We start from the raw sequence: 25,020 nt of genomic DNA, 5'->3' as shown, positions 1-25,020 counted from the left end.
CGGGAGCTAGTGAACTAACAGTAGCAGCCTGGACAGTGCTGCAGGGGTGGCAGCTCGGGCTAGCCACCTGAGCCACCAACCAGGCTGCAACTTATATGCTGCTGTTTTTAGCATGCCAGCTCGAGCAGAACCAGTACAAGTCTGTCTACCTGTGCTGGAAACCACACCTCCCCACTGCAGTGCAGATGCACCTTAAAGACTTCACATCCTTTGTTAAGCTGTTCCGGTGTCTAAATGGTTCAATATATTATTTGCAGTTTACATTTTGCTATATTTAAAATCCGTTGGTGCCTAATTTTTTGCTGTAAAAGACCACTAGGCACTTAGGTTTATACCTCTGGTCACGCACAGAACACCTTGATCTAGGAGCCCAGACACCTATCTCATGCCTAAGCCCCAGTGGGATCCTCAAGTCACATGACAATAGGCGCTACCCCACCTCAAGATAGTCAAGTCCGAGGCCTATTCAAGATAGTTAAGTCCCAGGCAGACTGCGAAGAGCTACCAAAGGATCTCACAAAACTGGATGACTGGGCAACAAAATGGCTGATGAAATTTAATGTTGATAAATGTAAAGCAATGCACATTGGAAAACATAATCCTAATTATACATATAAAATGATGGGGTCTAAATTAGCTGTTACCACTCAAGAAAGAGATCTTGGAGTCATTGTGGATAGTTCTCTGAAATCATCCACTCAATGTGCAGCGGCAGCCAAAAAAGCAAACAGAATGTTGGGAATCATCAAGAAAGGAATAGATAATAAGACACAAAGTATCATATTGCCTCTATATAAAGCCTTGGTACACCCATACCTTGAATACTGCATACAGATGTGGTCGCCTCATCTCAAAAAAGATATATTGGAATTGGAAAAGGTTCAGAAAACAGCAACAAAAATGATTAGGGGTATAGATCGTCTTCCGTATGAGGGAGGGATTAATAAAACTGGGACTTTTCAGTTTGGAAAAGAGGCGACTAAGTGGGGATATGATAGAGGTCTATAAAATCATGAGTGGTATAAAGAAAGTAAATCAGGAAGTGTTATTTACTTCTCGTAATACAAGAACAAGGGGCCACCAAATGAAATTAATAGGTAGCAGGTTTAAAATAAACACAGGAAAATATTTTTTCACACAACGCACTGTCAACCTCTGGAACTCCTTGCCAGAGGGTGTTGTGAAGGTCAATACTATAACGGGGTTCAAAAGGGAGCTAGATAGATTCATGGAAGATAGGTCTGTCAATGGCTATTAGCCAGGATGGGCAGGAATGGTGTCCCTAGCCTCTGTTTGCCAGAAACTGGGATTGGGTGACAAGGCATGGATCACTTGATGATAACCTGTCTATTCATTCCCTTTGGGGCTCCTGCCATTGGCCACTGTCAGAGGACAGGATACTGGGCTTGATGGACCTTTGGCCTAACCCATTATGGCCATTCTCATGTTCTTAGCTCATCTGTGGGGCCTGATCCATTAGGCATCCTCAAAGCAAACCTAATGCCACACAAAATGGCTGGGGGGAGTGGTGGAAGGAGGAGGAGCAGGAGGAGGAGGAGACAGAACTGCAATGCCTTTTATTGGCTCTGGCCCAGAGAGGTTAAATGTTTTCTCCAGAGTCACAAGGCAAATCTACGGCAAAGCTGGGAACAGACCCCAATCTCCTTACTCCCTGTCCTGTGTGCTATAGCCTATTGCAAGCTCTTTGGAGCAGGGACTGTCTTTTTGATCTGTGTTTGTACAGCACCTAGCACAATGGGGTCCAAGTCCCTGATATGACCACAATAATAATAAAATAATAATTAATATAACCCTAAGGCCATTCTAGCTCCCTACAGGAATCATTATTAATTAATACTTATTAATTATTATTATTATTATTATTACATGCTTTCAATAGGGTACTGTCATTAGTAGAAGATGAAGATTAGTAGAAAATGAAGAATAATACTGAGAACAGGGAACTTGAACACTGTAATCAAACACAACTTGAAAGACATTCTCAGAGAGGCCAAAAGTAAGCTCATATCTACTGAAAATACACAAAGAGCTGTGGCTATGTCATGTGAAGACAGCAGACATATCTAACACAATAGAATCTAACACAAAAGCATCCTTGTGCCTTTGGGCAGTGTCATAATACAAATACAAACACTAACACATCATCATCAGTTTTATTCTCTAAGCCCCTACTCCCAATGGCTCATTACAGCAAAAAGTACTAACAGACTTGAAAAAGAAATGTGACACACTGCAAAATGGAGTTGTGTTGCAACTCAGAGAACAACCATGTTGTACATGAGTCACTAACAGGCTTGATACTGTAGCTCAGACAAGCCGTAAAGCTCTTCTAGTTGAATGTACACTAGTTTCAGGTTCTCAGGCACTGCTTTTCCCCTCTGGAGTGCTCGTCAATAACCACTCACGATTGTCTTCATGCAACCAGGTGTTAATTATATATACAGTCAAATGCATCCCACTTGCATCTTCTCTATGAACAAGTATAAGTGCACTATAACACCACCCTTGCTTAAGGCAATTGGTAGTTTTTTATAACTGTAACCCCACCCTGTAATTACCTAGAAGTGTTTAATAAATGTATTTATTAAAACACATTTACAACAAAAAATATTTTCCCGTTAAGCCCTTTATTCATTCATGCTATTCATTCATGCCAACTCTCAACTGTGACATCACTGTGTATGAGTAGTGACAGGTGTATAAACCAAAATTCTGCCCTTCCAATTCCCTTCTGCAACTCCCATTATTTGTGATATACACAACAGTATCTGAGGGTTGAACTGGGCCTTTATATTTGGGAGGAAAAGGCAGATGTCTTGTTTTAGCAAAGGCTCAATGGTCTTTCAATGTAAATATGGAACACAGTCAGTGTTACAATGTAATCAGTTTACTTTTTGTTCGGATGATAGCTATGCTTTTCCATTGTCATTGCCTCCCAAAAACTCTGTCACTGTCAGCTCTTGCAGCAGGGACTGTGGAATAACTACCATTAATGATACTTGAGTATGAACATAGTCTAAAGCAACGTTCCCTTAAAAGGAGATAAGTGGGAAACAAGAATTTATTTTAAAAGGCACTCTATGTATGGATTAAAAGTATAGCTAAAAAGAAGCAACATTCTTGTTAGTCCTCTCTGTTTTTAAATCTAACAAGCAAAATGTGCCATAGAGCCAGTGTGATATTCATGTATGCCAGGGTATGACTAATTTTTCCTTGATATTTTCAATATGCTATTTTCATAAGATACCTTGAAATTCCCATGAACCCTAATGGAAGACTATGTGACCTAGCAGATAAATTGTTGCCCATATATTGCAAAGGTAGGGTATTTCATTTATCGGGATGAGTCATACTATGCTTTAATATCTTTCGTTATTTGTCAAAACAAAGAATTACGTTTTTGAACACCTAGGCTCAGATTCACCAAAGGATTTAGGCACCTGAGAGGGGCAGGGCTTAGGACACTTCCTTTTCCTCAGCATTTGCTTTTGGCTAGCTTAGGTGGCTCCCCACCCAGCATATATAGGAAGCCTGGGGGCTGGATCCTCAATGCTATTTAGGTGCCATTAAAATCTATGGGAGTTAGGTATCTAAATATCTTAGAGCAGTGATTCCCAAAGTTTAACAACCCGCAAATCCCTTTCACTAAAATGTCAAGTCTCTTGAACCCCCTCCTAAAAATGAGTATTTCCATGGATTTCCTCCCTTACCTCAGCATAAATTATAAAAGCAGTGACTTGGAAATATAAAATTTGTTTTTATGACATGCTTATTACACAATATTTATTAATTATTATTTATCATTACAGTATTTTTATTACATTATGAAAATGGCAACACTCTTCCAAGATCTCACTTTTGTAGCTTGTATCACTTTTGATTAAGCCAGTTATAAGACAAGGCTCCTATCAGAGGCGCCAGTAGAAAAACGGGGTGCAGGGCCAAAGCCCCTGTGCACCCCAGGGTCTGGTGGGGGCACTGCTGGAAAAGTGGGGGGCAAGGAAAAAAGGGGAGGGACCTGTGCTGGAGCACACTATGTGGGGGCAGCACGTGACCCTTGTCGCCCCCCGATACTGGCGCCTCTGGCTCCCAGGTTTGATCAAGGAGTATCAGATGTGAAACAGCATGAAGGTATTTAAAAAGCCAACTCAAAGAGTTCCTCCTACACAAGCATTCAGGTCTTGAGCACTCCAGGCAAACAATGCGCGTTACAACAAAGCTTAAACTTGTTCTTCATAATAATTTAAAAACAACACTAGCAGCCTATTTAATTTTAAAAACAGCAAAAAATATCCACCTCCCTTTCTATTTGGTATACAGAGTCTTGAAGTTTAAATCTCCTCAGTGTGATAGATATGCTTGCTTTGATCTGCTTAGCTCTTGGAAGTCCCCAAGGCTCCGGGCTGCTGGCTCTATGCTGCCCGGGGTTCCTATGGACAGTTCTGTCCGCCATTAGGGAATTTTTTCCCGAGAACCCCCTGTAACATTTCATGAACCCCCAGGGAACCACTGCCTTAGAGGGTCTGGGCCTGGGCCCCTCACTAGACAGCAGGTACATAAAAGTTAGGCTCCGCAATGCTTAGCATTGCACCACTTAAATCCCTTTGTGAATAGGGTTCTAATCCTGCATAGGCAGATCCATGTGCCCTGTGGATCAGTTTGCAGGACTGAGGCCTTAATTTATCTGTATCAACAAAAAAAAAAGATACTTGACATGTAATACAATGCCAATTAAACAATCCTCCCCAATTTAGCAAGACTGTTTTTAAATTGTTGATGATACTTTGAATATATCCTTTCAGTAAAACCCTGGAAACAGGCCTCGTGTGAACACTTTTGCCCTCTTATTGATATTTTGTTTTACAATTCAAATATGCTTCTGTTTTATCTTGAGAACAGTAGAAGAATCTTCCTATGGCTAATCTAATACCCAGATATTTCCAGAATATTAATCAAAATCTGTGTGCCCTAATCTAGAAGTGCTCGTTGTATAACTCAAATGATATAAATTCAACTCCTGTTGTGCTTTAACAGTTCTATGGTCATTTTGCAACATGTAAATTATGGATTATTTTAAATAATAATAAAGTTATTACCACTTTTCTAAAGCTAAATGAAAAAGCCATATGACTTATTTTTCTATAATATATCTTCACTGAAATTGATGGAATTACACTGGGACAGCATGTCTGAATATAAATATTTGCAACTAGATTCTGCTCGTCTGACCTGCTTGCCCCACCTCCTCTTCATTTTGGTTAATCTACTTGGATCTTGGCTCCTGGGTAGGTGTGTAGTAGTCCCAGCCTACCGCTAAATGCTTCTCACTTCGAGCAACTGGGCACGGAGCTGGTGGTGAGTGGGAAGAGCCAACGTTCTGCTCCCTTTCCTCCCTACTCACTGGCCAGGCACAAGGGGAAAATAAACCACACCATTTTTCTCCCCTAGAAAACAGTGGAAATATTGACTCTGATTCATAGTTCTTTCCCTGGGTTGTTTTTGAAGAAGTATAGTTTTGTGCCATCCCTTGCTCAGCCTAAATAATCATAATATGTTTGTTCAAAAAGTTAAGAAAACAGTTCAGTGATATAAAGATATGATATATATGGGCTTTTTCCAGGAGAAATTATATGCAGCCTTCTAGGGAACAAAAATCCCCAGAAGGCTGCATACACTGCTGATGTCGTGAACCTAATTCTCTAGGGGACTAGGGAAAAGTCAGGATGTTGAACAAAGTGAAAGAGGAGAGAGGAAACTTCTGCTGCAGGGATAGATAGAGCTGCTTAGGGGAAGGAGATCGCAGTTAAATGAGTTCTTTGCCTCCCATGCACCAAATGTTCCTGTGATGCTGGCAAACCATGTGCCAGCTCATGCCCAGGCCCCTAGGCCTCACTGAACACTGACAAATGCATAGCTGGAAACCAGTCTGGCTCGCCTGTGTGTTAGTTATGTTAAAATAGAGATTAGAATTATAAGAATGTGTTTAGTATTTAGACTTTATGAAATGTCTGTAGGATGCTACAAGAATCTTGCTTATAATATCTGTATTCCATGTTATAAGGTAATATTTAAATATTTGTTCTGTAACTATAAATCTATTTGCTAAGACTGTAAACTCCCAGTCAGGAGAGAAGCATTACCAAGTGTGAAATACTAGTTTACCACAAGATGTATCATCTACTCTCCAACAAAAGAAGGCCCATAGACACCAGACAAACCATAGTGGAACATGGGTAGACAAAAGATTTTGTTGATTGCTTCCCCTACACCCATGAAGAGGAGACATGTACAAGTCTTTGTCCCATCACAGCTTGAACGCTGGGGGAAAGGAATAAAAATCCCTGTTAAGGAGAAATTATCATCACTACGCTGATTTGAATTCAGAGAGGGCAATACTTCTAAGCATAAGTAAAGGATCCCCAACCTGCTTAATTTACATTGTTCCTAAAGGACATATAGAGTTTGCGTATACAACAGCATCTATTATCTTTTGAAACCTAAGACAGTAACTCATCTGTGTGTGTATGTTTACCTGTTTTAACTTTGTAAATAGCTCTCATTTCTTTTTCCTAGTTAGTAAATCTTTAGTTAGTTTATTACAGGATTGGCTACAAGTGTTGTCTTTGGTAAGAGAGCTAAGGTACAATTGACCTGGGGTAAGTGACCGGTCCTTTGGGACTGGTTGTAATCTGAATATTGTTGTGATTTTTGGTGTATGTGACCATCGATCACAAAGGCTTGTTTGCCTGGATGGCAAGATAGACCCGAGTACCCAAGGTAACTGTCTGTGACTCCATGGTTAGGCTGCTTGAGGAGTTCACATTTGTTATTTGGTGGGTGAAATGTAAGTACAGAACTTACCACCTGTTTGGGGTTTTGTGCCCTGCTTCTTGACAGTCTGCCCTGAGACTGGCAATCACACTCAAACTTGACAACTCCTATCCTGGACTCATCTTTTAGTTCCTTCCCATCCCACCATCCCCACACTGGAGTCATTCATGCTACAAGTTACTGGCAGACATGTGAGACATCATCTGGTAAAATGCAAGATCTTTATTTCCAAGGAAATACATCTGGCCATTGCTAATTAATTTAATGTTAAAGAAAGACTTTAACAGTAGAACACAGTTGGAAAAAGGACATCAAACTGTTGCCATAGAATGGAATGTGATGTCACAAATTTAGCATTCCAATTTCCCTACAAGAGCAGTGGTGGCCAGGCGGGACGGGGCGGGGCGGGGCGAGGCAGGGTGGGGGGATGGAAAAGATGGGCTGAGGGAGGCACAAACCATCATTTATGCTGTAACATCGTTAATAATTACCAGATGTATGAAGAACTTTCTGAAAAGAAAGAGGAAGGTAAATACCTTGAAGTATTTGAAAGATTTCCACAGCGTAAATGTAAATGTATCATGGCGTATCTCTGCCATTAACCAACTGACTTAGCATAAAAGTGGCATGCATGAATACAGGCACTTTAAAAGACAGCATCAAGAAGAAGCATGCAATTAAAGGGACAGAGGCAGACTAGGATTCAAATGTCGGTTTTGTGGAACAAATGTAAAAAATATATTGTTAATAGAAATGTGTTCATGATTTTTAAAAAAAAATCAGTGATCTAAGTGCAGAATTGTATTTAGTAGTATCTATACTACAAAGCATATTTGTTCTTACCCAAAATGGTAATCTGGTGGAGCAGATAAAATTATAATTATTTATTATGTGTATTACCATATCACCTAGGGGTTCTAGATATAGACCAGGAATCTGGCAGTATCTCACCAGCTATGTCTAGCAGCATGTCCTGGCTTGCTGCCCTGGGCCAAAGCCTTTCCCAGGCGCCTTCCAAGAACATCTTACTTATGGCATGAATCTGGAAGATTTACCAAGCATCAAATTGCCCTGTATGCAGCTGGTATCTTTTGTAGCTAAGTCAGTGCAATCACACAGATGAAGTGTCCTTGCAGAGTCCATTCTGCAGTGTATCAGTGCCTTATGTCCTGAGGACTGAATATTGGCTACCTTACATTATCTGTCAATGTGCAATATTTCTTACGGTCTACACATTCAGAAGATAAAACTGATCCTTCCATCTCAGGCCCCTTCCTTGCCTCTGGGCCCGGAATTCTAAAGTTGGGAAGCTTCTTATATCTGTTCCAGAGATGAGTGGATGCAAGAAAAACAGAATTTTCAGTGGAACCTTCAGTCTAAGCACTGAAATACTGTCCTTAAACTTCTTCTTTTTTTTCTTTGCACTGTTCCTGGAGGCACTGCAATACCAGGTCCATGCATGGGGTGGATGGAGCAAGCTCCTATTCCATCCCCCTATTTCAAAAATCAATTTAATATACAGTCCTCAAATAAAGGACATATTAGATATTCAAATGATAAGAATAGATTTAAAAATGTTATTAAAACTAATGTCTAAAATTAAATATACACAAGTTAAGAGGGAAGGTACTGTACATCTGGGGTCCAGCTTGAGTTATGAGGGATTACAGGTATCAGTTACAAGGATCACGAGATACATACATATCACATAACCAGCACAGACCCAGATTGGGGTGTAGGGATTTTGATCTTAACCTTCTTGTTAGGCAGAGACACCTAATGAGTTGATGGGAAAACAGTTTCAATCAAGGATCAGTATCAAAAAGCAGGAGACCTCTCTTTCTGTCCTGTCAGTGGTGACAGACTGTGAAATACACGTGATTTTTTTTAACAGCACATTCACAGGGTATGTCTACACTGCAATGTAAGCCCACGGTTAGTGGGACTGGAGTCAGCTGACCTGTGTTAGGGAACCCTGGGATAGAGTGTCCACATTATATTGTAACCATAAGTTCAGACTCTTCTAAACCATGCTCGAACCTAGAGCTCTGGTATCCACACTGCAGTGTGCAGACATAAGTCAAAATAACCATATCCCAGAGTTTCTAGCACTCCCACCCCCAAAATGTGGCCGCTCTAGCCCTAGGACCGGGGTGAACTGTGGGAAAACTTTACTGCCAACACATTACCAGGAAGCAAGCCAATTTGTAAAAGGCTTGATCAGTTCACTCTCCCTTGCAAACCCAGAAGGCTCTCTGATAGTGTGCTTGCAGATCAATAATCAGAAGGGAATGTGTTAATGCTGACCTAATCTGCTGCCATTCGCAAAGTGGGGGTGCCTTCTGTTTTCAATAGAGCAGATTACAGATTGTTGGGTGAGAGGAAGCTATCCCATGGAATTGTGGGATACTTCTGGCTGACTCCTGGGACCCAAGTCAAGTGGGGCTGCGTCTACAGTGCAAAGCAACAGGACTCGAGCCCTGGGTACTGGCTTAACTCAAGCTTGGACCCTCCAGCCCTGCAGGTTCCTGGGACCCTGGGTCTGAGCCCTGGTTTAACGCAATTGTAGCATAGACGTAAGAGGGGTTAGGTTTGAGACCAGGTTCAAGCATGGGCTTACATTGCAATGTAGACAGACCCACAAAGGCTCAAACTCTTTTTTTAGCAGAGAACCCTAGTACAAACATTGCAGGTAAACTGGGAAATTAACTTCTATTAACTTCTGGCTGAGAAACCACCAAAGGAGTTGAATTTTGGATTCTTTCCTGTTCTTGGATTCCCCAAGAGACTTGATGCAGTGAGAAATAACCCATTCCTCCTCAACAGAACTCTAAGGGCACCATTAAATATTTCAGATGACAGCACTGAATTTGCATTTTGAAGGTCATGGCTTGATGTGTAAGGCCCTGAAGCCAGACCACTCCAGTGGTAGGACCCAGGATCACTGACTCAGGCAACAGAGTTGAAATTGTTGACATTTTCTGGTAACTTGAAAAGGGTAAAAGGGATCTTCATAACTAACTGACTGAATAAACCATAAAAAGTGGGTGTGATAAATTCTGATTTTACTTGTGAGAATAGCAATACAAAACGTTGCATTGAGGGGTCAAAATAGAAGAAAAAAGTAGTGGAACTCCAAAGCTCCACCAACTGGTTTATATTTCAATGTAAGCTTACACGTTGGCGCAGAAGATGGCAGCTACCACAAAAAAGCTCTAGCTCATTGTAGTGTATAGGAATAGAGTAACAATAAATAATAATACCTAGTTTTTATGCAGCACTTTTTCATCAGTAAATCGCAAAGTGCTTTACAAAGGAGGTCAGTATCACTATTTTACAGAGGGGGAAACTGAGGTATAGTTTCCAAGGCCATCCAGCAGGCCAATGGCAGAGCCAGCAATAGAACCCAGGTCTCCTGAGTCCCAGTCTAATGAACAATCCCAGGGGTGGGCAAACTACGGCGTGCGGGCCACATCCAGCCCGTGGGACCATCCTGCCTGACCCCCAAGCTCCTGGCCCAGGAGGCTCGCCCCTGGCCCCTCCCTTGCTATTCCCCCTCCCCCACAGCCTCAGCTCGCTTACTTCGTCACCGGTGCAATGCTGTGGGCAGCGGGGCTGTGAGCTCCTGGGGCAGCGCAGCTGCAGAGCCTGGCCTGACCCAGTGCTCTGTGCTGCATGGTGGTGGCAGCAGCGTGACCCGGCTCCAGACGGGCGGCACGGCTGTAGCACCACCAGCCACCGGTGCTCCAGGCAGCGCGGTAAGGGGGCAGTGAGCAGGGGGGGTTGGATAGAGGGCAGGGGAGTTCGGGGTGGTGGTCAGGGAGCGGGGGTGTGGACAGTGGTCGGGGGTAAAACAGGGGGTTGAATGGGGGCAGAGGTTCGGGGGGGCAGTCAGGAAGGAGGGGGGTTGGATGGGGCAGCAGGGGGCAGTCAGGGGACAGGGAGAAGGGGGGGGTTGGATGGGGCAGAGGTCCCGGGGGGGTGGGCATTCAGGAATGAGAGGAGGGGTTGGATGGGGCAGGAGTCCCGGGAGGGATGCGGGAGCAGATAGGAGGTGGGGGCCGGGCCATGACCCCCTCCCCGAACCGGCCCTCCATAAAATTTACGAAACCCGATGCGGCCCTCAGGCCAAAAAGTTTGCCCACCCCTGCACTATCCGTTAAGCAACATTGCTTTCCTTTAAATAGTTCTCAAGCCCTCCAGTGGTGTTCACTGTGTTCTGTGTTTTAGAGCCACCCAGACCCCAGCCAAAGCAATATTTGTGACTAGGCCTTAAATGTTGTGTATATTTAATGAATAGTTATTTGGACCCCACTGTTCACTCACTGAACCACTTAAAGCCAGCCACTTTTGACCGGTGGACACATCATTGTTCTTTTGCTCATATTCTAGTGAGAAATCCTTCAGATTTTTCTGCTGCAGTTAATGTTAAAGCAGTTAAACTGTTGTGCAAGTAATAAGTTTCTAATCCTGTTGATAAAATCAGTGCCTGAAGCCATAACATAATATGAAATGGCTGTCAATATTAAGACTGGAAACATTAAGGTGAACAGCAGTTACTTAGTGTCCAAGCTGGAAGGGCCAGGTCATATAATTTTTTCCATATTCCAAATTCTTCATTGTTCTCCTTAACAACAAGCTCAAATAAACACCAGCAGCCTAGCAGCTACAGTCATTAACCAGTGCAAATATGTTGAAATAATATTTCTGTAAGGAAACAAATTTCAAATTATGAAAGGGAATTTCCTTTGATCCATCCACTCCCCCTTTTTAAAGTTACTAATAATACTTTTTACTTCCTAGTATTTAGGGCCTGATCCCAAACCCACTGACTTCTGGGCTTTGGGCCAGACCCCCCCCTCCCCCAGCTGTTTGTAGCTGACTGGGGCGGGGGGATTGCAGCCCAGTCCGTTCCCCCTAGGCTGTGTGTAACTGGGGGGGGCGGTGTCTGTTGCAGCCTTGACCCCTGCCCCCCGACTGTGCCTATCTGTGTGTGTGTGTGGGGGGGTAGTTCCTGGCCTCTGGTCCCCCCAGGTTGTGTGTATCTGGATGCAGCCCCGGTCCCCCGCCCCTTCCCGCAGGCTGTAGGGCTTGGTCGGGGGTTTGCGGCCCTGGATGGCGGGCAGCAGGCCCGGCGCTGGCGGCAGGCGGAAGGGAGGTGGCTGGCTGGGCGCGGCACAGCGAGCCCCGGGCAGGGCAGAGCCCGGCCCGTCATCACTTCCCCACGGCTGCAGCGGCGGGGCGGGGATGCCCAGAGGCGGCTGGTGCGCTCCGCGCTGAGCTCGGTCCCGCTGTGTCCGTGTCGCTGCAGAGATCCTCCTCCTCCCCCGCGCCGCCCGGCTGCAGCAGCAGGCACCAGCCGCGGGCACCAGCCGCCACCATGAGCTCCTGCAGCTCGGCCTGCAACACCCCGCTCACCGCGGCGCAGCAGCAGGCGGCGGCGGTCGGCGCCGAGCAAGACTGGGCAGCGGCCAAGGCTTTCTACGACAACCTGGTCTCCACCAAGAGACCCCGACCGGTGAGTGCAGCCGGCGGCAGCACGGAGTAGGCGTGGGGGAGGGAGGACAGCTCTCCGGGGCTCATAAACAGCTGTGTGTGCTTCCTTCCTCTTCTCTCTGATACGTGCCTTGTCTGCCTCCCTCTGCCGATCCTTCCCATCCAACCTCCGGGCCTGGCTTCCCCGTGTGCCACCCCCTCCCCTGGTGCCACCCCTATCTTTTCCTCCCTGGGTCACTGGGTGCCATCCCCACCCTCTCCTTCCTGGGTACCTCATCCTGCAACACCTATGCTGTCCTCCCCACGTGGCACACTATCCTCTCCTCCCTGGGTGCCATCCTCCGCCCTGTGTGTCACCCCCATCCTCTCCTCCCTGGGTGCCATCCTCCTCGCCATGTGTCACCCCCATCCTCTCCTCCCGGGGTGCCATCCTCCTCCCCAGCCCTCTCTCACCATTCCGTTGTCTACAGCCTAAGCCCCAAAATGCCACCACTGTGGCAGTCTCTTCCCGGGCTCTCTTTGACATGGTGAAAGACAGGAAAATCTACGAAGAGGAAGGGGTGGAAACCTATGTGAAGTACCAGGAGGAAAATGAGAACGTCCCCCTGAAGCCCGGGCCAGCTTTCTATTTTGTCAAGGTAAGACACTCCATTTAAAAGTTCAGCTAAGCTTTCTGTTCCACAAACAGCCTTCCACAGAGTTTCCTGCCTGCCTCCACCCTTCCCCAGAGCCAGAGTGGTTGGTAAATACATCCGTTTACATAATCATGCAGCCAGCAGTCTTTTCTCACATAAGAATACACTAAACATGGCTCCTAGGTTTGTGTGCTGGAAGGGGAACTACTCCGGGATGTCACGCCAGGGAGGATGCTGAAAGCTCAAGTCCAAATTTGGGGAAGAGGAGGAGTCTTCTACTGAGCACAGTGAGGCTGCTGGGAAATGGTTTCAGGCTTAGTGGCCTGTTTGCCTTGATTGAGTAATCTCAATTTGCTCTATCTCCCGACTGAAATAAATTAGAATAATTTTACTCTCCTCCCCTCCCTGAGTCAGTAAAGATACATGCCAGTGTAAGATCACGTAGTATTTCCTACTGAAAAATTGGCACAGTTTAGATGGAGGAAGTTAATAGCCTCTTGCCAATCTAAAGATTAAAGAATGTGTGGTTAGGTGGTGGTTAGGAGGATAGACTCAATGCCTAGTAGAGTCATGCTACAGACAGAAAGTTCATTTCCTTTTAAAGCATTGTCAGATAATTTAGGCCCCAGATAAACCAGGGGCATAGCTACAGGTGGACCTGGGTAGGACGCAGCCCACCCACTTAGCATCCAGGCCCACCCGCAGCCCTGGTTCTGCTCAGGCCCCAGTGCTAGCCCTGCCCAGACCTGCAAGACATTGCACGCCGGGTGCACACACACACAGCTCGACCGGAGGGGGAGGGACAGCAGTGACACAGCAGCGGAGCGCTTGACGAGTGCACCGCGCATGCTGCAGCAGGAGGAGGGCGACCCGCCCGCCGAGCAGCAGCAAGCATCAAAAAACATAGGCCTGCTGCCTCAGGGAGCCAGGCCTGATGTGGGGCAGTGCGACGGGGATGGGTGCCAGGAGCCATGTACACTGGAGAGCGGCATCTCCTTCCAGATCTGGGTGCATGCATGGGGCCCCGGAGGGCCCCTGGCCAGAGCATCCATCATCCCCCACAAGGCCAGCTGGACTGGTGGGGTTGGGCGGAGGCGGGCCCCCCGATCCTTCCTGCCCCTCCATCATTGCCAGCCTACCCAAAGTCGGAGCCCATCCAAATGTTCCATGCTAGCTACGCCACTGCCCCAAACTTGTATGGGTTTTAATTGGTTATAAAACCAAATCTTAAGATCTTTACTCAGTGTGGAATGACCTAGGTTGAGGATATTGACACCCTATCAAGGAAGATAGTAACTGAAAATAAATGGTCAAAAGGTGAAAGATCCTGTGATTGATATCAAAGCATCTCAGAAAATAACATCCACTATTGTGAGACTGCAGATAGGCCACATTGCAGAAGTCAGAATCAACAGAGATGGGAGCAAGATGTATCTATTTTGGAAGACGATAAAAAAAAACTAGATAAATTCATGGATTAATTCATTACATTATTCATGGTCCATCAATAGCTATTAGCCAGGATGGGCAGGGATGGTGTCCCTAGCCTCTGTTTGCCAGAAGCTGGGAATGGGCAACAGGAGATAGATCACTTGATGATTACCTGTTCTGTTCATTCCCTTTGGGGCACCTGGCATTGGCCACTGTCGGAAGACAGGATACTGGGCTAGATGGACCTTCGATCTGACCCAGTATGGCCGTTCTTATGTTCTTAAGATGTACCAGGAGCAGGCTTAAATACTCGCCCATGCTTTTTAATGTAATATTGTAAGGAAAGTGAAGCTTTTCAGATTGGATCAAGCCCTACATAGGACCCTGTACAAGTTGTTAAATTAATTCTTGAACTTCATGGCCTGATACAACACTTGTCCCACGATAAAACAACACCTCAGTTTTTACTCTGTTCACTCACTTCAGTTAGAATTTGCCTGACTAACGATGTGGGTTCAAGGTTAATAGAATTCCTTGGACTATTTAAAAATAAAAACATGTATGACTGGTTTCAAACATTGCTGGTGCAACAAGAACAAGGCAAAGAAACTGACTCTGATTCAGGGGCCTATATGCAGGAGTGAAACTGACAATTTTGTTTTCATTGTGTGAGCTAAGAGATACACCAAAGGTAAACAGCCCTAAATGATGTAGAGTAAACTATATTTAAAATATTCTTTCATCTTTGCTTATTTAAATGTTTCTAATAAACACAGACTTCAGCAGGGTTGCTTGAGTGTTATAGAGGAGAGAATTTGGTCCAAAGCGTTCATTTTAGTTCTTCAGGGAATTGTCACCTCACAGGCCTCACCAAAACAGTTTTTGAGAAGATTACTGGATTGTCGGTAATTAAATAGACTAGCTGGGAGGAAGAGTCTATGACATAGCACTTCCATGTGGATTTAAAATAGACCCTTAACTTTAATTGTTGTAAGACTTGCCTCAGAAAGGCTATGAGTAGCTAAACATTTTTTACCACTTATGATCAAGTTATGGGTGTGCTGAGTGGAGGGGAAAAAAAAATAGGTGCCAGCCATGATGCGATTACCTGTGATCTTCTAAGTGCAATAGGGAGAACAGCCACCAGCAGCACTCAGCACCTTATCAAGGGTGTGTCCGGGCAGGATGCAAGCAGGGCAATGAAAACACCCCTCCTATACATTACACCATTTTACAAGTATAGTAACTACTCTATATGGGTACGAGCATGCTTCCACTAACCTCCACAAGCAGAATGTGTTTTCAAAAGAGCCTAAGAGTTAGATACCCAGTTCCCAATGAATTTCAATAGGATTTGACTGCCCCACTCCCATAGGCTTATTTGAAAATCCTAGTTTTTAGGTGGTGTACCTTCCCACTCATTCCAGTGCAGTTCATGCTGTTAGAGCCATAAAATAGGCTCTTTAGATTTAATCATTTGAGCACTAATGATATTTTTTTCTAAGGACAATTGGATTGGAATGTGCTCACAATATTTTTTTTAAATATTAAACCGTAACATACTAGATACATGTTTGGTTGGGTGATATGGGATTGTTTACTCCAGGTTTCAGTCCCTGAATCCAGAAGGATCATCTAGTCACTAGTCTGACCTCCTGCATAACACATAGGCCACTAAATTTCAAGTCTCATAAGGGATTATTTTCTACTTAAATGCAGAAATGAATAGTTCTTAAATAGCATCTCTGTTTACAGACTCCTTTAAGGGAAAGCTTTAATATGTTGTTATTTTAATTTGTTGTTTGTATTACTATAGCACCCAGGAGGCCTAGTCAGACCAGAACCCCATTGTGCTAGGCATTGTACAAACTGAACAACAAGACAGACCTTGCCCCAAAGAGATTAATGTAGAACAACAGTCAAGGTTTGCTGACTTTTCTAGCCTAAAACTTTGAGTTTCTTACTAAAAAATCAATTAAACTTTCAAGTCCACAAAAGTAACTTTTCCAGGTGAACAGTATTACCTGCCACTTCGGAAGGGATTTCTGTTTACCTTCAGATTGGACTTTTGGGGCCAAATCATCAAATGTTGTGAATCAACATAACTCCATTGAAATGAGTGGAATCTAGCTGACTTACACCAACTGATGATCTGGCCATGGTGGGTTTGCTTTGTTTACAATTTCTTTAAATTTCAAGAAAGTTGCAGTAAAAATAAGTGTGATCAACACAGTCACTTATTGTCTAAATAATAAGTTAGACAATAATTTTATAACTCGCTGCATCCACAAGGTGCTTGGGAGTGTGTACCAGATAATGAAAAAAATAAAAACATGATTAATTACAGTAGCCAATACACTAACATATCACCCTCTGCACTAAATGCATCCTCTTATCTGATATTTCAGTGAATATGCAGCGTTGTTGTAGCCATGTCAGTCCCAGGATATTAGAGAGACAAGGTGGGTGAGGTAATATCTTTTACTGGACGAACTTCTGTTGGTGTGAGAGATACGCTTTCAAACTACACAGAGCTCTTCTTCAGGTCTGGGAAAGGTACTGAGAATGACACAGCTAAATACAAGATCGAACAGATAATTTAGTATAAGTAGTTAACACATATTGTAAGGGACCATTCAAGATGAAGTTAATACCCCTGTAATCATAGGACACAAAAGGCATTAGGGGTTACAGATTGTTGTAATAAGCCATAAATCCAGTGTCTTTTTTAAGACCATGATTTTTAGTGTCTAGCAAAGTTATGAATTTCAGTTACCAGGCTTTTTTAAAAGTGTTGTGTAGGTTTCCTTTGAGGATGAGGACTGATAGGTCAGATATAGAGTGATTGCTTTGTGAAAAGTGTCCCACAAAGCGAAAGCGTGATATTACCTCACTCACCTCGTCCCTTCAATAAATACCCAATGTACTGGAATACTACAGGCCAGTGGACACAAAGTGGGAAAGGGGACATAGGGAGTCTTATCCTTTCTCTATGAATAGGATCTCTCTGTAGGTCTATAGATGGCTGTCATCTAGAGCTTTCCTAAGCATAGTCCACACAACAAGGCCAAGAATTTCAAAACTAAGTGCCTAAAGGTAGGCTATTAAGAGCACATTTAAGCACCTAAATAAGTGGTCTGGTTTTTAAAAGCACCATCTTGTTCCTTTATCTTTTTTGATACCTTAGGTCACTGGTTCTCAAACTTATTTGATCGGGCCCCCCTTCTTTGTATATGTAGCTGTTTACACTCCCACCCCTCAAGAACATATACCACCACCCAGCTCTGAAGGCAGCACCACGCCAGCAGCAGCACAGAAATAAGGGAGGCAACATGAAAAGTGATATTTGTCAATATCACTTTTCACAGCAGACTTAGCACCCCATTGCCACCCTTACTTCTCTGCTGCTGCTGCCACCCCAGGCTGACAGCTGGAATCCCACCGCCTCCAGGTGCAGTTTTGGGGAGCAGGGAAGGAAATGTGAGCCCAGGTTACCTCCCAGTGAGGGATTGAGGAGGAGACCCCAAGCCCGGGTGTCAGGGCCGTTCTGCAGGAGCCCCAGCTACCCAGGGCTGACATAGCTCTTCAAAAAAAACCCCCCAAAACACACAGCTCTCACCTCCTTTGTCACATTGCTCTGCCTCCCTTGGAAGGCCTGCCCCATAGTTTGAGAACCAGTGTCTAGGTTAATCAGGATCAATCCAACTCACTACCTGGATTGGGAACCTCCAAGGGAAATATCTACTGGATAAGGCAGGATTTAATGCTCATTATTTAGGGACAAATTGTCAATCCTGCCTTCCTAAATAGTGTCTGCACCAAACCTGCATTTGTAATCACATATATAAAGACACTTTATGCTTGCTTGTGAATTTTGCAGGAGCAATTTAGATGTTGAGTTTAAAAAGTGTCTCTCAATACCTGTATCCGTTAATAAAATTTCATAAAGTATTACCAAAAAGTATTAACAGGTACCATCTACAAACAGCTGTACAGGTCTGGAAAAAAATAATCTTTTGGCTCCTGGAGAAATCCCATTATCCAAAACCAGGAAAAACTCCAGTCAAATACAGATCAGAGTAAAACAAATGTACTTCAACCTTCAGAATCTAGAAAGATTAGATTCCACAGTTCATCTGAAAACTAACTAAAAGACCTTTGGTGGTGTACCGTACCTTTGCAGATTTATTTTATCTGATGATAGGTGCCTCAGGCTAGATCTACACTACAGCGGGGGGTCGACCTAAGATACGCAACTTCAGCTACGTGAATAGCGTAGCTGAAGTTGCGTATTTTAGGTCGACTTACCTGGCTGTGAGGATGGCGGCAAGTTGACCGCTGCCGCACCGCCGTCGATTCCGCTGCCGCCTCTTGCCGTGGATTTCCGGAGTTGATGGCAGAGCGATCAGGGATCGATTTTATCGTGTCTTCACTAGACGCGATAAGTCGAGCCCCAATAGAAACGATTGCTACCCGCCGATCTGGCGGGTAGTGAAGACGTGCCCTCAGGTAAAAAGAACTTCATTATAAAGTTGAATTCTGTAACTTTCATCAAAAGAAAACTGCTTATTTGCTTCTCTTATAACAAGTCCAAGAAAATAGTTGCTGGGAGGTGAAGAAGAGAAATGAATAAAACAAGTTTGGCAAGTTTAAACTGCCAAACTGCTTTTCACATTCTTCTTCAAGGCAGGGCCCATGTGTATAACCAAAATTACTCTGATTGAGAGGACACATATGCAGCTTGTTTATGCACATCAATGTTTCTAACCTGCAGGCACTAGAACAGGTCAATGCCCGGCTTCGTGAGCTGTACCCTAATGATGAAGAGCTATTTGATATTGTTCTGATGACTAATAACCATGCCCAAGTGGGAGTGAGACTCATAAACAGCATCAATCACTATGGTAAGTAAAATAAATAACATTCTGTAGAGTTGCTTGCTGCCAGGCTGTAAACTGAAGCATTTTCAGTTTGCGTGCTCTGACCCTGGAATGGGCAGTTCCTTTGATACAGATACCCATTGCTAGGTGAATTATGTTTATTTGTGTGTGTCAGAACAAGTGAGAGTGTGTTAAACAGGATTTGGCCCAAAGCTCTAGGTTTAATTGTCAAGTCCGAATCTCAATTTCTAAGAAAAGGTCCTTGAATGTTTCTTTATTTTGTATTTTTCCCTCTAAACTTGCAATCACTGAGCTGTCTCAGAGGGATTTTGTGGGGGTGGGGGGATTCTTGGGGAATAAGAAACAATCAGACATTGTGGCCAAGTTAAACCTCTTAAAGTTGTTAAAAGTCAGACTACTACTGAATATGGACAAACTTCTTTAAAAGTTTAACATTAATTGAAAAATAAGATTCTTCTTGTAGGACTAGAGTGCCAGCTCCTCAGCTGATGTAAATTGGCGTCACTCCATTGACTCTGAATAGTCACTTTGTAAAACTGGAAGTTTTCAGAAGGACATAGAGGAAGTCCTTAGTTGAAGATCTGGCCACTATGCTCTCAAGATTCATGTTGTTAAGTTTCAGTCTTTCCAACGTGTGACTGCAAGAGTTGTCATACCAAAGTAGACCATGAGTGCATCTAAGCTGATATCCCAACTCCAGATGACCCCATGTTTCAGAGGAAGTGGGGAAAGTAGCTTTTGCTCAGTAAGGAATTGGGACGAATGTACATCAAGGACAGATCTTAACATTTCAGAAATTTTACTCTGTTCAGATAGTAACTGTATTTTGTTTGTGTTAGGACAAAAACACAGCAGGGTTGTACCTTGTCATATTTTTGTACCTTGTTTGTTTCTTCTGTATCTGAGATTTTCATGCCTGTTTTTAGGTTTATCGATTGAACGCTTCTGTATGACTGGTGGAGAAAGCCCTATTGGTTACCTAACAGCATACCTTACCAACTTATACCTTTCTGCTGACTCTGAGAAAGTCCAAGAAGCTATAGAAGCAGGTTTGGATTGGCTCTTACCTTGGTTTATTTCTCACTTAAGCCTATTATCACATGAACTCAATAATTACAAGTATCTTTTCCACAGGAGATGGAAATATTTCAGTAAATATGGAGTCCAATATACAGTATATATGTAATATCAACTAGTCACTGGTTTTATTTGATTATTATCCTTCTGCTTGGATCTTGTTTCTTATAATGCCCCTTTTTGCCCCCTGCACTGTGTCAGTAATGCCAGCCTAACCAATCCTTTTCTTTATCTCTTGCTCCCAGTTTCATGTCTTCTTCCATGCTGCCCCTCTCCCTTGCATGACCACCAGTGTACCAGTCCTCCCTCCTGTCTCACTCAAATTCCTCCTGATGTCACCTTTTCTCTGATGCCAAAAATTAGCCAACATCCAGTGGCTTCTGCACTGCAACATTAGAAAAAAGAGAGTGAACTTAAAATGAAAATAAATAAATAAAGCTAGAGTAAATATTGTCCTCAGAATTTTCCACTATTTCTTATCTTCAGTGTGACTTAGGGTCCAATCCTACAAACACTTATGACTGAAAGTAACTATGCATGAGAATAATCTCACTTAAATCAATGGGACTGCTTGCATATATAAAGTTACTCCTATGCAGAAATATATCCGGGGTCAGGGCCTTAGACTGTAAGTGCCTCTGGGCAGTAAAGTTTTGTACCCATTCTGTGTCTATGCTACTGCAATAACAATACTAGTGAGTCCACTGCTAACTGAGCTTCTGATGTGTTTTCAGGCATTGCATCTGCTACAATGTTCACTGCAAATAAAGACATACCTTACTGCGATAAGCAGCTGAGGGTGGCGTTTGATGGGGATGCTGTTCTCTTTTCTGACGAATCAGAGCAGATTGTCAAAGAGCATGGATTAGATAGATTTTTTGAACACGAACAGATGAATGAGAATAAGCCCCTTGCACAGGTATCTGCTTCTTGAACTGTTAAGACAACTTTGCTTTTTTATTGCTAAAATTGTAGTTGGTACTTTGATTTTGTTTGTCGTATGTGTACATTATTTTTCTCTTAAGTTTATACATTAATGTGTCTTGTTCTTCATGGATGTTTTATTTGTGAGTCAAAGAACCTTTTAATTGTAACATCAATTGCATTATACCTGCTTGGATTTCCTTTTTCACAGACAGTTATTAGAATGCACGTTTGATATTTAAGGGCCTGATCCTGCAGTCCTTACACAGGACTCCCATTTCATTGGGAATATTGCATGAGTAAGAACATGAGGTTCTTGTAGCTACCTCTAGAGGTATTTTCACTTAATCATCCCCTAGAGGCCCGATCCAATGTCCACTGAATTCATTGAAAAAGATGACTACTGATTTCAATGGACTTTGGGTCTGGTCCTAGGTGAGGTGAACATGGCAGCCTATATCCATTCATAGCAATCAGCCCCACCTCCAAACATACTACTCAGTATTTGTGATCCTTTGTTGCCCTCTGTGCATGTAACAGAATGCACATGTCTGGGCTTGGAATGTAATGTCCATTCATACTTTGTTCCACTTTTTATTGTCATATGGAACAGCTATTGTACATCTCTCAATAACACATTAATAAAGAGTTGGCATTTGTTTCAAATGCCAGAATGGTCCAAGTGTAATATTTATGTTCATTGTCAAACAGAATTATGATGTTTGTCCAGGAATGCAAACATGTTAGAATCAACTTAAACCAACTTTACTTTCATTTACACTGGTATAACTCAGAATAAGGGCCTGATCTTTGAAAGCAATGGAAATTGTAGGTACTCAGTGTATCAGAGTTTGACCCAAAATAGTTTTTGTTTTTAATTTTGCACCTCATCCTTCTGTCACTCAAACTGGTGTAAATCTGAGGGAACTCCACAGAAGTCACTTTAGTTACACGAGTGTAAAAAATCACTATGAGAACAGAATCAGGTGTCGTTAAAAAGCAAAAGGTATGTTTTTCATTTCATGAACTCTGGACAGAAATTATTCCTGTATATTAGGGCTCTCCAGCCCCAGTCAGGGTCAGGACCCCTCTGAATTAGGCACTGTAGAGAAATACAGATTTACAAGATCCCTGCCCCAAAGATCATACAATCTAAGGAGACAGGCAACATACAAAGAGAGTAAGAGGGATGCACTGAAATATATAAAAATTATAATATACAAATATACTTTGTGGTGGGAGGGCATTCTATTATGCAAATAGGTATCCGTATTCAGCGACTGCCCCACACAGCCAAGCTGTCACTTGCTGGTTGGTTTTCTTTGTAGGCATTGTGTTGAGAAAGGATTCCAAGGAGGAGAAGGTAGTGGCCTTATGGATCATGGAAGGAGTTCTATATATAAAGGACAGCATGGAAGAAAGTACAGAGATGTTTGTGGGAGAAGTGGGTAAACATTAAACATGTTTCTGATATTTTATACCTAGGGTCCTTTGAAAGGTTTTCTGGAAGACTTAGGGAAGCTGCAGAAGAAATTTTATGCAAAAGACGAACGATTAGATTGTCCTATAAGGACCTACCTCGTCACAGCTAGAAGCGCAGCAAGTTCTGGAGCCAGAGTGCTGAAGACTCTCCGTAGCTGGGGTTTGGAGATTGATGAGGCACTTTTCCTTGCAGGAGCTCCTAAAGGACCGATTTTGGTGAAAATACGGCCTCATATTTTCTTTGATGATCAGATGTTTCACATTGAAGGAGCACAACAACTGGGTACTATAGCAGCACATGTACCTTATGGCATTGGTCAGAAGTACAACAAATCCAAACCTAAAGATGACACTGTTAAAAAATAGCTTCCCTTTAACTTAGCCTCTAACACATCAATAGTTAAGTCTGAAAACTCTACCTTTGTATATTATAAGGAATATGTTTAAAGATTTGACCTCGGTAGCTAAATAAGTTTTAAAAGGAAATATTTTTAATATACGTTTTTTTAGATAGTACTCTTGAACACTTTTTGGTTTGGTTTGCTAGGTCTAGCACTGTCGTTTTTTAATATTAGGAAAAGTCTTGTATTGATTTTATAGTTTAAGCCATAATTTAAAGACATGTATATATGTATGTCTTTAAAATATATAAGTGTGTGACTTCTCTGAAAGTGTTGTAAATGGGTTATTTATAACGTGAATCATGCTGCATAAAGAATATTTACAGGTTATTTTTGAAAAGACCAAAAATGTGGTGCGAGTATGTTTACCTATTCAGGGTCAGTTAGTCGAATATGTGCTCAGTGATTGTGTCATCATGAATCTTTGATCTGTATGGGTGATTTGTAATTCCAGTGGAAACTGTTAGTTTGTGTGGCCTTGTGTTTACAGGAACCCTTTATTTTTCTAAACTATTTTTCCTACTCGAATAAAGCTGACTTTGCAGAACATTGCCATTTTTCTGTGTTGGGGTGGGGTGGGTGGATTTTTTTTCCTCAACAAGGATCACTCAGAAGTTATGGCTCTTCTGAGGCCTATGTGAAATGAGTTTGGTGACCTCAGTTCAATTTCTGGTCGACCAGTGTCCACTTCAACACCACATTAATGTTCATTTGCACCATTGTTGATAAGCTGAGCAGAGGACCAAGGAATGAGTAGGTATGGAAAAGGGAATTATCCACACCATGCACCTTCCCATCCAACCAGCAGTCCATCTAGAACATGCACCGTGTTGGCCAGAGCATAGTTAGCAGGCTTGGAATGCTTCAGTTTGTGTTGATCTGTAGATAGAGGACATTTTCTCCAGAGCTGTCAGTCCTTAACCAATCTTGAGTATTAAAGTGTGTGAGGAGAAAAATGTAAAAAAGATCCTTCTGTTTTTATTATGTTATACATTTGTTCATCAGCAGTCAGACTCTAAATTGACACTGAAGGTTCTGTTCTTTGATGTTTTAGTTATGCAGGCTTACCTTCAGATATGTCAGATACGTGTTGCAAGATGTCAGCAATGTAAGATATGCAAGAACACATTCTAGCTGTGATAAAGTTAGCACAAATCCTATTTCATCCTTCCAAAGGAGGTTCCTCTTCACACACTTTATAAAGTTTCTGAATGCAAACCACAAGGGATCGACTTTAAATCTCAGGACACATTTAGGCCAAAATTTTGAAAAGGGGCCTCTGATTTTGTATGCCTCAGATTTTGGATGCCCATCCTGACACCTTGGCAGCTGATTATCTAAAGTGCTGAGTGCACACAACTCAGCTGAGGTGAGTGGGAGTGTACAACATCTCTGAAAATCAGGTTCAATTTATTTCAAGTTGAGTGTTTAAAAAAAAAAGAAGACAGAATCAGAGGCCACTTTTAAAAATACCATCCACAGTGATTCTAGCCATGAGGTATGAAGATTGCTGATTAAGTTTTCTGTAGTTAGCAAATGCTGTGTTTACAGTTTTCTTTAATATAAGTAAAGGAAATATTTTGGTATCTGGTTTGGTTTTGTATAGCTCTGGGATTGAATGGGCACATCCTAAGTATTAGTTCGGCTCTCTAATGGGATAGACTTGCCCATTGTCCATTACAGAATCAAAAGTAAAATGATAATGTATTTTTTGGAATGTTCTGCAACAGTTTGAAGCATTGCCTTGGGATTACAAGTGGCTATTAAGCTATACATCAAGCCAGCTGTCCTGAGTGATGGTAGTGAGCTAGATACCTTGAA

The 25,020-nt window shown here is 42.9% G+C and overlaps 1 protein-coding gene and 1 non-coding gene across 2 annotated transcripts; one reads left to right on the top strand and one right to left on the bottom strand.

Moving 5' to 3' along the window:
* Positions 1-8,266: 8,266 nt before the first annotated feature.
* LOC117875660 lies at positions 8,267-8,456 on the bottom strand. Its single transcript, XR_004645314.1, has one exon. It is a non-coding gene; the product is annotated as a U2 spliceosomal RNA (small nuclear RNA).
* Positions 8,457-12,248: 3,792 nt separating this feature from the next.
* Positions 12,249-23,743, top strand: LOC117875323 (cytosolic 5'-nucleotidase 1B-like). The gene is made up of 6 exons (XM_034766558.1): positions 12,249-12,370; positions 12,819-12,986; positions 19,189-19,318; positions 20,242-20,364; positions 21,127-21,311; positions 22,802-23,743. The coding sequence occupies exons 2-6, from the start codon at positions 12,873-12,875 to the stop codon at positions 23,162-23,164; spliced, it is 915 nt and encodes a 304-aa protein (XP_034622449.1). The 5' UTR covers positions 12,249-12,370; positions 12,819-12,872; the 3' UTR covers positions 23,165-23,743.
* Positions 23,744-25,020: the final 1,277 nt, after the last annotated feature.

This window comes from Trachemys scripta, chromosome 3 (assembly GCF_013100865.1).
Source record: "Trachemys scripta elegans isolate TJP31775 chromosome 3, CAS_Tse_1.0, whole genome shotgun sequence".
Taxonomy (NCBI): Eukaryota; Metazoa; Chordata; order Testudines; family Emydidae; genus Trachemys; species Trachemys scripta.
This window is presented reverse-complemented; position numbering and strand designations above follow the sequence as displayed.

Coding starts and splice junctions, on each gene's coding strand:
- LOC117875323 (XM_034766558.1), top strand. CDS start 12,873: ATGGTGAAAGACAGGAAAATCTACGAAGAGGAAGGGGTGGAAACCTAT. Junction 19,319..20,241: donor AAACAGCATCAATCACTATG/GTAAGTAAAATA, acceptor GCCTGTTTTTAG/GTTTATCGATTGAACGCTTC. Junction 20,365..21,126: donor CCAAGAAGCTATAGAAGCAG/GTTTGGATTGGC, acceptor ATGTGTTTTCAG/GCATTGCATCTGCTACAATG.